This window comes from Convolutriloba macropyga, chromosome 13 (genome assembly GCF_964194025.1).
Source record: "Convolutriloba macropyga chromosome 13, txConMacr16.3, whole genome shotgun sequence".
NCBI classification, from domain to species: Eukaryota; Metazoa; Xenacoelomorpha; order Acoela; family Convolutidae; genus Convolutriloba; species Convolutriloba macropyga.
Window position 1 is genome coordinate 8,805,978 of NC_134480.1, and position 13,788 is coordinate 8,819,765.

General features: G+C 38.3%; 1 protein-coding gene across 1 annotated transcript; it reads left to right on the forward strand.

Moving 5' to 3' along the window:
- The first annotated feature begins 3,169 nt into the window (after positions 1–3,169).
- LOC142351910 (peroxisome proliferator-activated receptor alpha-like) lies at positions 3,170–12,821 on the forward strand. Its single transcript, XM_075404168.1, has 3 exons — positions 3,170–3,415; positions 12,043–12,187; positions 12,598–12,821. Exons 1-3 carry the CDS (start codon positions 3,230–3,232, stop codon positions 12,789–12,791), a joined length of 525 nt encoding a protein of 174 aa, XP_075260283.1. The 5' UTR covers positions 3,170–3,229; the 3' UTR covers positions 12,792–12,821.
- Positions 12,822–13,788: the final 967 nt, after the last annotated feature.

Below are 13,788 nucleotides of genomic sequence, written 5' to 3' on the forward strand. Positions count from 1 at the left end.
AATACCTAAGTGCCTACAGGAAGTTTTTTCTACAGAAACAGCGCTGGCTAAGGTAACAAATGATTTGCTCCCCAATTTAGATAGGACAAAGAGCACTTTCTGTATTGGACTTGATCTATCAGCTGCCTTTGACATTCTCGATCATGATTTACTTCTTTCAATTCTTGAAAAACGGTTGGGTTTCAAATATAAAGTGCTTAGCTTTTTAAATAGTTATCTGAGTAGTAGATCTCAAAAATTTTCGATTGATGGTGAATATTCGATGCCAAGAACTATAAAAACGGGTGTTCCTCAGGGATCTATTCTAGGTCACGTTCTTTTTTCATGCTATCTTGTTCCTCTGGAAGTTCTGTTTGAACGTCTTGATGTCAATTGTCATTTTTATGCCGATGACACTGTTATCTATTTTGTTTACCAGGCTTCGACAAATCAGGGGGCTTTTGATTTGATACTTACGACTCTCCAAAGTGGTTCAGTGGTGCTAAGCTCCGATTAAACACCAAAAAAACTGAATACATGTTTGTTAGTAGAAAGAATAGTTTAAATTGCGATATTGAACTTCCAACGGACGCCAATTTTTCTAACAATGTTACTTTACTGGGCTTCAAGTTAGATTCCAGACTTTCATATGCGAAACAAGTTAGTTCCGTGTGCCGTAGATGTTACTATTTCCTCCGAAAAAATTATTCCATCAGAGATACAGTCGACCGATCGCTGATCGAATTAGTTGGCGTAATGTATCTCTCGCCACTAGATTACTGCAACTCACCGTACTATGGACTCCATGTGAATATTTTACAGAAATTACAGCGTATAATGAACTCAGCATGTCGTCTCATTTTTAGGCTATCACCTGGTTCACCAACAGCAAATTGTATCAAAGAGCTTTATTGGCTGCTCATGAAACAACGTATCTTCTACAAAATTCTACTTTTTGGTCACCGCTTAGTTCACCATCCGTGGAAAATTCCGATGTATCAGGGCACATCAGTTTTCCGAAATTATAAGTTGACCAGATGCCAATATGCATACAATTTGAAGGCTGCTAATGTCACAACTGCATTTAAAGAAAATCCTTCAGTTTTGCTGTTCCTTTCGAATGGAATAAGTTGCCTTTTGAGATGAAACTAATGCCCCATAAATTCAATTATCGCAAAAAACTGAAAATTTTTTATTTAAATTTTGATTTTGAAAGCACTTTTGAGTTTATAAATGGTGCGTAAATCTATAATAACAACAATAACTATTATTATTATCTGTTGTTTTTCTTTACTTGTTCGGGTTGACAAAATTCCGGATTAACAATTACCAGAATAATTTTTGAAATTCAAAAGTCAATTTTTGTATTTGAACTAATACTTCATTTTCAATTTTCGCCCCCTGTACTCCTGGCTGGTCTTTAGCTGTGGTTTCAATTTTTTGGTGTAGATCTTTTCGATTGTCATTTGTTTTTTAACCCCGCGACATGCATCTAGGATCTCACTCAATATTATGCGCTGTACCACAACATTCGACGAGATGTTGTGCCGCAGGTGAATCTTTCTTTTGATTCTCCGAAATTCCGGTGGTATAATGTCGGCTGGTTTGGCCAACATAATGGAACTGCATCCATTACAAGTCACTATATACCACATGGGATTTCAGATTCTTTTCAAAAGATGTTTTCAGGGTGGGTAAACAAGTTCTTAATTTTCTCCTGAAAATGATCTGAATGTCACTATTTTTTCAGTCTACTTGCAAAATTTTGAGTGTTTCCTCTGTATTGAACAAAAAACATCGGTTTCTGCTCCTTTTTTGTTGAGACTTTTAGTTTTTTGGATGTTCAGTTTTTTTTTGGGGGGGGGTTGCTGTGATCTTTTCCTTTGTTAATATATCTCGTTAATACTGGATGACCACTCAGTTGGATACTGATTTTCAGTCCAGATGTCTTGAGTTTTCTTAAGAGCTACATCTAAGGATTGCTAGTCACTGTTTGCATTGAAAATCCTATGTAAATTCTTGCTCTCACAAAATGCAAAAATTCCTTTGAATAATAACTTACGAGCTTTTAAAATTTATTTTCATTTGTAGGCAGAAACAATCGGAAGAAAGTTCTATAATGTGATTCTTTGAGAAAATTAATTTTTCATAAAGGGCAGTGTACACCATCCGGCAACGATGGATATAGGTAGGAAAATAGGGGATGATGAGTAGCACTTAGCCGGATGCTGCACTCCAAATTAATTGATGTTTATTAATTTGTTTGATTGATTTGAAGAAATTTTGTTTCAAGTATACAAGATTCACCATTTTTGAGACAAAAAACAGGCCAATTTTTGCACTGACTCGGTTACGAACCCATGCCCCTCGCTTCACAGCCCCAGGTCTAATTCCTTGCACTACCGACGCCTGTTACTGTTGTCTATCCGTAGTGGCTACATAAGAATATTGGTCGATGGCTTTTTGTCTCACTTGTTTTTGCTAAGCTGTATGCTTAATGAGCAGCAAAACATTTGCAGATCAGGTACTTAATCATGGTCGTGTAGGCTGCATGTTTAAGGATCGTCAAAACATATGAAGATAGGAGCGTCGTTAACCATTGCGTTCAAGTGCGACTTACATTTAATATATTAGATATAGAAGAATCAATAAGAAGGGAATTAAAGAAGGGAGCAAGAAGGAAACACAGTATTGGATGAAAAACAAGATTCGCCATTTTTGAGACAAAAAAGAGGCCGTTTTTGCGCCTACTCGGTCTCGAACCCATGCCCCTCGCTTCACAGCCACAGGTGTAATCCCTTGCACTACCGACGCCTGTTACTGTTGTCTATTCGTAGTGGCTATATACGAATATTGGTCGATGGCTTTCTGTCTCGCTTGTTTTTGTTCAGCCGTATGCTTGATGAGCAAAAAAACCTTTACAGATCAGGCACTTAAGCATGGTCGTGTAGGCTGCATGCTTAAGGATCGCTAAAACACGTGAAGATAGGAGCGTTGTTAACCATTGCGTTCAAGTGCGACTTACATTTAATATATTAGATTTAACCAGTTGGTTATAATTTTAATTTACTTGTTGCAAAAAAAAGAAAAAAGAAGGGGTGAAATGTGATAGGTCACAATTTTTTAACGAGTGATCCCTCTCGTTGGGTTCCGAAGTGCCTTTGGTTCTTGATTGTGGTGTTGGATTACTCCAGTATTTGCCGTTTTCAGATGTCTAGTGATTTCAAACTTTGCATATGAGTTAAGTCTAATGGATGATGCTCTCATCCGATGTCTTTGTCGGGTTTGTGGAGACGAGGCAACAGGGAAGCATTATAATGTTATGACATGCGAAGGTTGCAAAGGCTTTTTTAAACGCACAATTCAACTGGGTTTAATGTACAAATGTAGGCAGTTCAACTCCAAGAAAAATTCAGAACAATCAGAACCCGGAACTGTTAGTTACTTCTTTTTTGATTTTTCTCTTCATCGCATATTTCAAATTTTGAAACTCGAAATAAATTGCATACTAGGGACCGGCAATTAATACTAGCAATTACCTGTTTTTGAATAGAAAATTAAATAATAAGTTGTTAAGAAATGATTAAGTGACTCTGCTTGAAGTCACAGAACTTCTGGCGTTTATCGAGAACTGCGAAGCGGTTCGAGATATTAAGTCAGAATTTCGAAACCATCCTCAAAACACGAAACGCGCACGTTTTGAAATGACGAAAGTCAACTTCTGGCTAAGTAGCAAGTTCTGGCATTTTAACTTCTAAACTCACTTAATAAACTTTAAATTTTACGAACGTTTACTAGTTAAAGTCTTTAGTTTTTATTAATAGCCGCCCTCATCTTCTCAGCCGGCTATTATTGCGCTCGTATTTTTTTTTACTTCGTCAAACTTTTTTTCGCTTTACCATTTTGCCGCTTTTTCGACATTTTGCGTGAAATCTTTTTGACTTCTCTAGGCTAGTTTCTCTCTTCTGTCATTCTGCTAAAAGTGAATTTGAACATCAGTTGCTAAGCAAAGCAATTCAAAATGAACAGAGTCGGTATAGAAAATTGAAGTCAGAAATAGAAACGGGATAAACCCATAAAGCCCAATTTTAGATGCCCGCTTTTTGAACGTCGTTCCTATAAGTCTTAGTTACCACCTCTAATGCTTATTGGTGTTGATAGTAGCCCCTGTAGCCTCTCTCTAAGAAACAGAAGTATGTTCAACTACGAAATGCCATCAAAATAAATCGGACTTAAAAATATTTTTGTACAAAAATCTTTTTTTTTCAATATATTCTATTCGTTCAATCCCAATCATGCTTATTGGAATCAACGGCGGCTATTTTCCGGCAATCTGCCGGGTATGTTTGATTTTTAATATTAATTTTGAAAAAGCTCTTAGGGCTTTTTCCTTATAGAGCGTATTTGTCTCATAAAAATGACAGTGCGAATCTAAACCCAAGGGTCTAGTGGTCTATTCAAGGACTGGTGGTCAATTTGTCCATCTTTTTTCTTTAGTTGCTTCAATTCCATGGAAGGCCATAAGCGTCTGTCGGGGCTATTTTCCGGCAGTCTGCTGGTTATGTTTTATTGCTCTCAAACGAAGTTGATTGTGAGTGGAAAAAAAGCAAGCAAAAGTTTATTCTCTCCATATCCCTTCCTTCCGGTTTTTTATATAAAACTCTAATAACGATGTCAAAGACTTCAAATATGACGCTGATTTTAATTGCTGTGAACGGAAGTTCAGCAATTATAATAGTCCTGTGTTCTTTTTTATGCGGTGTTTTGGTTGACCGATTTGTCAACAGTTCGACTTTTCATCCTCAAAAACTTATTAGACAGGCAGCACCCGGAGGGCATAAGTTCTGTTAGAGCCTTTCGGCTTACTATACTCTAAGTGTGCGATTCAGGAAACTGTTTTGGACATTTAGAGTATAGTAGGCTCATGCCTCCCCGTGCCCGCCGCTCTCACCCTATATCCCTTCAATTAAGCTGCATCTAACCTACCTAAACCTTAGCTGGCTACTGACAAAACCAACCGCTCACCTGTCATTTGAGAGCAATTGCTGAATTTCGTTTATTTCAACGTTCCCGTAGGTGCCGAACGTTAGTCGGTTCTGTTTAATTGCTGTCAAACAAAGTTTGTGGCAATTACTTTAGTCCTGTCGGTCTTATGCGATTTTTCGCTTGACCAGTTTTTCGTCTGACACATTTGACTTTTTGTCCTCAAAAACAGGGTAAACAGGTAGCGCCCAGCGGTCACTAAGTGCTCTTAGAGCCTTTCAGCTCACTGGTTTTCATGAATTTGATTAACGGAATATGTTTTGGAGATTTATACTTACGGTGCGAAGGGCGGTTCTTAGAGATTGACTCCCCCCCCCCACTGCCCCCCCCCCCTCCCGACTGTTGTCACCCCATCAGCCCCCCGTTACACCCCCTCCTGCTGCGCTCACTTACGCTCCTTCAATTAGTGCCTTACTTCCGTGCCTAGCTACTGACGAAGCCAGCTGCTCGCCAGTCATTTGAGAGCAATTCGCCCGACGTTAGTCGATTATGTTTAGTTTATTAGTAGCTTAAAGTATTCCTTCTTTTCATTCATTTATCAATAAAATTACATTTCGCAGTTTCCGTATCGTTTCAGAGCTCAATCTTGCTAATATAAGTTTCGAAAGAATTCAACACTTGTCGAAATGATTTGTTCTAGCTGGTTTGCTCACCCTGAATTCGTCTTGCGTGTTGAGTGCGGGCCTCCGCTGCTTGGAATGAAGTGCTTCATTTGTCATAAATATTTCGTCTCTGCACTGGTCAATTATTTTTCATTGGAATGCTTGCGAGGATCCGCAGCATTCACTTATTTGCTGTCCGACAAGTTAATCAAAGTTTTGATTTTCATTTTTTATTGTCATGATTAATTGTCTGAAGGTCATACGTGGATTCACAACCACTTAACTTATTTTCATAAGCGATGTTGGACTTTTAAATTGGATTAATACGAGATTTGAGTACAATATTGTGTGTTTTCTTTCAGCTTTAAACTCTGATTGCAGCAATTTTGCAGAAAAAACATTTGCTTCTCTATGTCTGCAGCCTTTTGTGTCCTTTCTGTTTCTGTTTGACTCGACAGCCCGCTGTCTCTTGTAAACCGGTAGAAGTTTTTAAAAACAAATCACAACCTGTTCTCTGGTTATTGGTTTTTTCCAAATTTTGCGATTGACTTTAAATTATCATGAAAGTTTTTTACACTGGTGGTGCTCTGGAACCGTGTATTATCCCTTCTACAACGTCCTTCTTTTGATCGATTGGAGCACAGCTGCGATGATATGTAATTGGTTCCTGTATTAGTTTCGTTGTTTCTCGTTGTTCGCTTTCAGACGCCTGTCAAAAAAAGCGAGGTCTCCGTTCGTGTCATATCAAGGATGGACGGAAAATTATGATGCAACTGGCTAGCGTTTTTAAGATGGTTTCGGGAGTCCTTTCACTGTGCAATCTATATCGTCAGCATACCTCTCCAAAGTTTCCACTCTTTGTTAACGGTCTATCGCCATTAATGGACTAATCAATCAATAATTGCAACCCCTGTTGCATGCCTGACAACTTTCAATGAATTAAATGAAAAAAGTCCACGAAAATTTGTGACTTTTGAAGTGTTATGTAGCAAGTGCATTTACCTTTGCTTGGTCACGTAATTATTCCTTTCATTAATTTTTGCTTCTGAATACCTAAAGAAATTGCTAGAGGAGTTTTACAAAATTGCAAATTAATTGGCCAAATTTTCCAATTCACGAAATATTTTTGTTTGCGGTGGTGCAGAAATTACAGTGACCTGCTAGCTTTTGTAGTTTCTGTGCCACAGACTGGCGCTCAGTGATGATGTAAATTAATGGACTAATCAATCAATAATTGCAACCCCTGTTGCATGCCTGACAACTTTCAATGAATTAAATGAAAAAAGTCCACGAAAATTTGTGACTTTTGAAGTGTTATGTAGCAAGTGCATTTACCTTTGCTTGGTCACGTAATTATTCCTTTCATTAATTTTTGCTTCTGAATACCTAAAGAAATTGCTAGAGGAGTTTTACAAAATTGCAAATTAATTGGCCAAATTTTCCAATTCACGAAATATTTTTGTTTGCGGTGGTGCAGAAATTACAGTGACCTGCTAGCTTTTGTAGTTTCTGTGCCACAGACTGGCGCTCAGTGATGATGTAAATATGCAGTCTCAAAACGAATTTGCTATTTTTCGACTGTCACTTTTTGTAATTTCGAGGCTCGAAACGGATTCCCTATCTTAAAACCTAAAGGATCTGATAAACTTATTTAATAGTTTCATTTGTGTAATGATCTTGAAGATGTTGACTAACAACTACAGGTTAAACTTTTCTTAAGTTCGGCTCACAGCCCCAAGGGACAATAACTTTGTCAACGCCAACAACAGGTTGTATCTTTTCTCAAAAAATTATCCATAAAAAGGTTTAGTTTGCTTTTTTGCTTTCTCTGACTTCAGAAGTACTTGCATAGCTCCAATTCAAGATGAATACCCTGGTGGGACCTGAAACTTGTTCTAGAAAACTCTCTTAAAAAGTACTCAGAACTGATCTTTCTTAGGGAGGTGGTACCCTGATTGATCTTTTCAGCGTTGTCCCTATTTCCCTCTCGAAAGCTGAAAAGAGTTGTTGTTGCAGGTTGTAACGATTATAGAGGATCCTCCAAAGAGTTGAATAATGATTGGTAGTGTTTGTTTGATTTAATATACATCAAGATTAACCACTCGTGTTATTGTTCTCACTACAATTTTTGCCCTCTAATATACCTCGTGTAAACAAGAAATTAAACGTCCTTAACTCTGTCTTAGAGTATATGCTGTTTAATTTCTTCCCTTTTGTTTTGTTAGTTCTAATTTCTGTTAAATGAGTTCAATTTTTTTTAAAAGTGGTATTCATTTCTTAAATTATGGTACTCAATCTTTCGCAATAATGTTGAATTTCTAATTCTATGTCTTTGCTCCTTACTATCTAACGATTTCCCTCACGCAATTAGAATATAACACATTCAAAGATGAGACGGTGTGTAGTGCATGCCAGAAATAGTTTTTGCAGTGGTGGTGTACCATGCAACTTTGCCGACGTTGGCTGCAGCGCTCTGGTTCGTGCTGCCTACCGTTCTCCCGCGTTCTTTTGTCTACGCCGTCAACCTCTGCATCACACTTCTAGCACAAGAAGAACAGCACCGTACTCAGTTTTTGGCGCTCTTGAACGTTCCTGGTGCAAATAATCGAAGAACCCCACGTTGCAACCAAAAATCCCCCCCCCCAAAAAACACCGCCGAGCCACGACACCCTATCCCATGACTTACCCAACATCGAAGAACTTAGTGAGCAAATTTCTAAAGAAGTTTGTCAGTTGGCGAGCAAATTTGTGCTAAACAAAAAATTGATTTTTGCGGAAATGGCAGTTTTGAAGGCTCATCGGTCGCAGCAATTTTTCTGGTTTCAATTTCCCTATGCGTGAAAACTAAACGATGGGGTGTGATCATAATTCTGACTAGGTGGCTTCAACAGTGCTGTAAAATTCAACTCGGCAAACTTCTGGAAGCCAAAGCCCTGGAAAACAAAATTTTGGAAAGAAATTCTGGCAAAAAGAACATTGACCTGAAGCAGTTCAACATGTTTATTAAAGTAAGAAAAATAGTTTAGCTGTTAAGTTGTAACAGGAGAACAACCCTGATCTTAAAAATTGAACTTGAATTATTCAATAGAAAACAGCAAGTATCAAGTCAGTCTTCACTATTCTGCTTCCCCTCAATCATTCCACCGTATACCATTCTATTTGAAAACATAAGAGTAACGGCAGTTAAAAACCCATGTCAGCCCAATCACTTATGTTTAGACACTAGCAAATGGATATTTCTGTCATACAAAGAATACTGTTGCGAAAAGACAATAATGCGGCGACTTTAACCAAGTTTGTCATCAGGATAGCCCCAAAAAATGCCCGATTTGGCAGCGTTCAACCCATGGCGCCTCAAAGCACTCAACCCAAATCTAGCCGTTTGAGAAGTCTTTTTACGTATTTTGGGAAGGACCAAAAAAGTGATGTGCTATTTCTTAGCGACAAAAGTCAGCACTGCAGAGGCAAAATTGTATCAAATATATTCATTCATTACGCTCTCCCGACAATGCGGTTTTTGAAGACGATACCGACAATGATGCTGTTCTCCCATTAGACGAATTTTGTCAGTAAACAATTTGGCTCTTAACATGAAGGAATTACACATGCTTGAAGCTGTTGCTCGAATTTCATATACATACAGAGCCCCATCCGACCTGTACGTAGCCAGCACTAGCCTGCAGCTTCAAGAAAAGATCCTATTGCCATGGCACTTCTTGGTACTGTCATACTCCCATTGATGGACCTCATGAGCAACTCGAACGTAACGAAAATCGTACGCGGACAACGGCAGTGCGGTATGGAGCTCGGAGAACCTATTGAAGTTTTTTTAATGGATTGAACCGATCCTGATTGTTTTGGATAGCTAATGAATGATCCAAGATGTTGATTGTTTTTAAAGGACCACGCTCAATTCAGAGCATGCAATTTTTTAGAGTAATTGATGTCTATATTGTAGACGGTTGCTGCGTTTTGGGATCAGTCTTTGGCAATGAAGAATTACGTAAATTTTTCTATTGACGGCATCGTAAAGTGTTCAAATCTGCTGCAAAAATTGCAAACATTGCCGCAAAACGACTACTTGTGTTTCACAAAGTGGACAATAGCGAAAAGTTACGTTTCTCGATGGCTCAACTCCTAATACTTGGAAAGTCTTTTTTGGACGCTGAGGAGTATTCAAAGTTGTTCTGCCCTTGTCCATCAACTCGATTGTCACGGAAGTAGCACGTTAGTTGTACCCGCTACCAATCCGTGAGGGTGAACTCAACATCAGAGAGGCAATGGAATACTACGAGGACTACGCTGCGTTCTTGCTGCTCTCGATTCTCTTGGGAATGAGAACCGTACAAGTGTTCACCTCATAAAGGATAGGATCACTCAAGTCGAATTAAGAGGATAGAAACAAGGGAAAAAAATGGATACTGGGCTTGTTTTATGGAGGCAAACGTCACGCCGTCAGATAGGCATCAGAAAAGGGGGCCTCGAGTTGGCTCACTTTCCTGCCGCTGAAAAGCTAAGTTTTCACGCTGACAAAATGGCAATTCTGATGGTTTGTGCATGCAGTACAATCATGACGCAAAAAATGTCTATCGACTGACCCTTTGTGGGAAATTCCATACTATACCATGCTCTTTATTGTGTAATGGGTGATTTTACCCAAATGTGGTACAACAAAATTAGAAACACGTTCTCGAAGACAATGCTTGTAGTACGCTTTAACGGCAAAATTAGCCATCAATTATTTGCTAAAAAGCGAAAGCTTTTACAGCTCTACTGGCACTGATGACAACACTCGACTTTGCATCAAAGCTAATGGCATTTTTTCGGGGGGGGTCAGACCCGGGAAAATTTTTCTCAATCTGGTATGCAAGTCATGCCCAAAAAAGCTTACAAATATGACGAGGCAATTCAAAATCTAAAATATCAACGACTCCTTTCGGAATTTGAAAAAGTATTTTTGTTCCGCTCGTGTTCTATTACAAAGGGGCGCAGTGCCGTCGGCAACACGCACTATAAAACAACCAGCAACAAAGATATGAGAAACAGAGGACGACTCATTCTCGGACGCAATATTATATGTTCGCATTAAGATGAGTTTCGAACTCCCACATCGCATAATTATCTGTCTCAGGTGTTGCTGTGGTAATTTTCTCAATTTTTGTCATGCTTTGATTGGTACTAGTTTAAGCTGTTTCTGATGTCTTGGTTTTGATGCTCATCTCATGATATCAAAGTTTTTTCGTTGATCAACTTATGAAAATTTTTTGTTTTTGCTAATTGTTAATTGAAGACACCACTTAAAATTTTAAACTCATTTAATATACAGCGAAAAAAATAAGCCATGACTTTTGTGTTGTAATGTATTGATTTTTTTGTGAAGCTTCGAAAGTCTTTGTTTCCTTTGGTATCATGCGCTTGTCGGAAAATTTGTACATCGGACAAAAATTAACTGGGTTTACGTTACTGATGTTTCATGACATGTGAGCTGTCAATTTGATTAAATTGTTGCTAATATTGTCGTCGTCAGGCTAACATTTCCTATCCATGCAAAAATAACATGTCTTATTTGTCTGGCTTTGATAGTTTCAAGCTTTAGTCTTAAGAAATTTGAATCGAATTTTTAGGCAGAACAAACCCGTGAAACAAGATAATGCTATATTTAATAACGGCGGAGCAGGGCTATTTTTGTTTTTTTAAACGAAAGGCGAGTATTGGTTTTCTATCGGCTTCTTTGTTGTTATATTGTTCACTCGTTTCACCTAAAGCGTAAGAGGTCATCATTTTAGTAGGCCAGATTTTAATTTACGATTGTTTTCTCTCAATAATAACTGCACGATAATAGTTTTTTAAAAACAATAACTGGTTTTTTAAACAAAAATAGGAAAGTGTTAGTTTAGGTTTTTAGATCGTACATTCTTTGGTTCGTTTTCGGAGTCTCCGGTAATTTTTTTCATTTGATCACTCGGCTATCATCAATTTTGACGTTGAATTATGACACTAACTAACTTAGTCTGTGTGTGACGTCAATTCTTACACTCTCAGTTTGAGTTAGGTAAATCGTGAGATCTGAGAAAATATCTGAAAATTCTTTGATCTGAAAAAGGTTCTTTGATAACTCTATCTTATTGTATTTATATTCAGAATAAAAATTCTTAAGATTTCACTCTAATTAGATTTGTTGAAAATTTGATTTGGAATAAGACTAGAATTCAGAATTCTACTTCTCTAGGATTGGACGTTTTTTTAAAAATTGCAGTGGTCTTTTTAACTATGGTTCTCTAAGACGTTTAAAACGAAAGGAAGTTTTTCCAAGCTACGGGGTTAATAAATATGCGGTAACTTTTCTGCTTCCGAACTGTATCAAAAAGATGATGAAATGAAACAATGCAATTATTCGAATAGTAAGATGTGTGTTTAGTCTGTGAGTATTCCAAATGGGCGAAAGAGCAAAATGTGTTCGTTGGATAAATCCTCCCGCAGTGTCTGTCAGAAGTGTAGATTCGACACATGTTTGGATGTTGGAATGGACGAAAACTTAATTAGAAAAAATCACCTTCCGGGAAGTAAGTTATAAATATGCTTCACCTTCGCTAATTGTTAATTTGCACCCCAAACAGATCAACGATTTTGATGTGAAAACTTTTTCAGGTGAATAAAATGCGGGGTTAAATGACTGGGGGTGAATATATATACGGTGTTAAATTATAGAAGTTAAATAAATCGGGCTGAAATGAAGTAGAACCGCCTTTACGGTTCTTATTGGTATCGAGGAGCCAAGTTGTTGAATTTTAGGTTGTTATTTTTAAAAATCTTATTTCAAACTTAGCACGTGCTCATTTAGGGTATTTTAGATCCCCTTCGCATCCTGCCAAGGCGACGGTGCTGCCTTAGCATGAAACTATTTGATGTGTATCACATTTGGTAACGGGTTACTTAACGTCAAGGATGGAAAAATCCTCTATCTTTTTTTAAGGGTCACCTAAGAAGCGGAAACTGGACGTGATAATGAAGCAGAATGAAATATCACCAAAAGCGTCATCATCTATCTCAAAAATCGGAAAAGACTCAATTGTATTCAATCAAGTGTCCGATGGTAACACATTGCTCTCAATTTTGACCAGCATTGATGCAGAACGGGTTCCAAGACGCGCAGTTGATTGTGAGTAGAAAAAAAAAACAAGCAAAAGTTGGGTCTTTCCCATTATAGCCCCCCCCCCCCCCCCAGCTTAGTGGTCAGATAACCTATAGCCCCAAAATAATGGTAATTATACCATAATGGGGGGGGGCTATAATGGGAGAGACCCCAAAAGTTTTGTCGCCAAAACCCCTCCCTCCGGTTTTGATATAATGATGTCAAAGATTTCAAATTTGAGGCTGACTTTATTTGCGAAGTTTAACGAAGTGTGTAGCAATTATATTAGTCCCGTGGTCTTTTTAATGAGATTTTTCGTTTGACCAATTCGTCTGATTCATTTGACTTTTCGTCCTCAAAAACGGGATAAATAGCTAACACCTGGAGGGCATTAAGTGTTCTTAGAGCCTTAAGCCTTACCAGTCTCTAAGAATGTGATTCACTAAAACTGTATGAGGAGACAATTTGAGTGTGTGAATGGCGGTGCTAAAAGTTTGATCCCATCAGCCCCCCCCCCCCCCCCACTCACTTCCCACTTCATCACTTTAATCTCCATCCATCCCCTGCACATCGTTCCACCCGTAACCCAGAGCACGCTACTACGTTATGACGTTAGTCGGTTATGTTAGAGTTTTTGGGACTTTGTGCTCGCCCTCGAAAGTTGTGATGGTAGCAATGAGTTTAAGCCCTGTCGGTCGTGTTGCGAATTTTCAACAACACGACCGAGAGTACCATATTGCGGTAGTGTTTTTTACGATTCAAAGGAGCGCTGTATTTTAACGACTATATGCGCTGTGTTTTGGAGGGTCTTCTCCATAATTAATGAGCATATAATCTAGAGCCCCACTCTCAATTACATTAAATACACGGGGGTTACATTAAACGTAAGGGTTGTTAATTGCTCTTGAACGCAGTTCATAGCAATTATTGTTAACGTGTGTGTCTTCTTTATAGCTGCGAACCTGTAAGCTGAGCGTAGCTATATTGCGCTGCTCTTGGTTTTTTTTACGACTCGAAGAGGAGTATTGAGAT

Bases quoted from the DNA above. Each gene is read 5' to 3' on its own strand.
- LOC142351910 (XM_075404168.1), top strand. From the start codon at position 3,230: ATGGATGATGCTCTCATCCGATGTCTTTGTCGGGTTTGTGGAGACGAG. The intron at 3,416-12,042 runs GTTAGTTACTTC...ATGTGTGTTTAG, and splicing joins AACAATCAGAACCCGGAACT to TCTGTGAGTATTCCAAATGG. The intron at 12,188-12,597 runs GTAAGTTATAAA...TCTTTTTTTAAG, and splicing joins AAAAAATCACCTTCCGGGAA to GGTCACCTAAGAAGCGGAAA.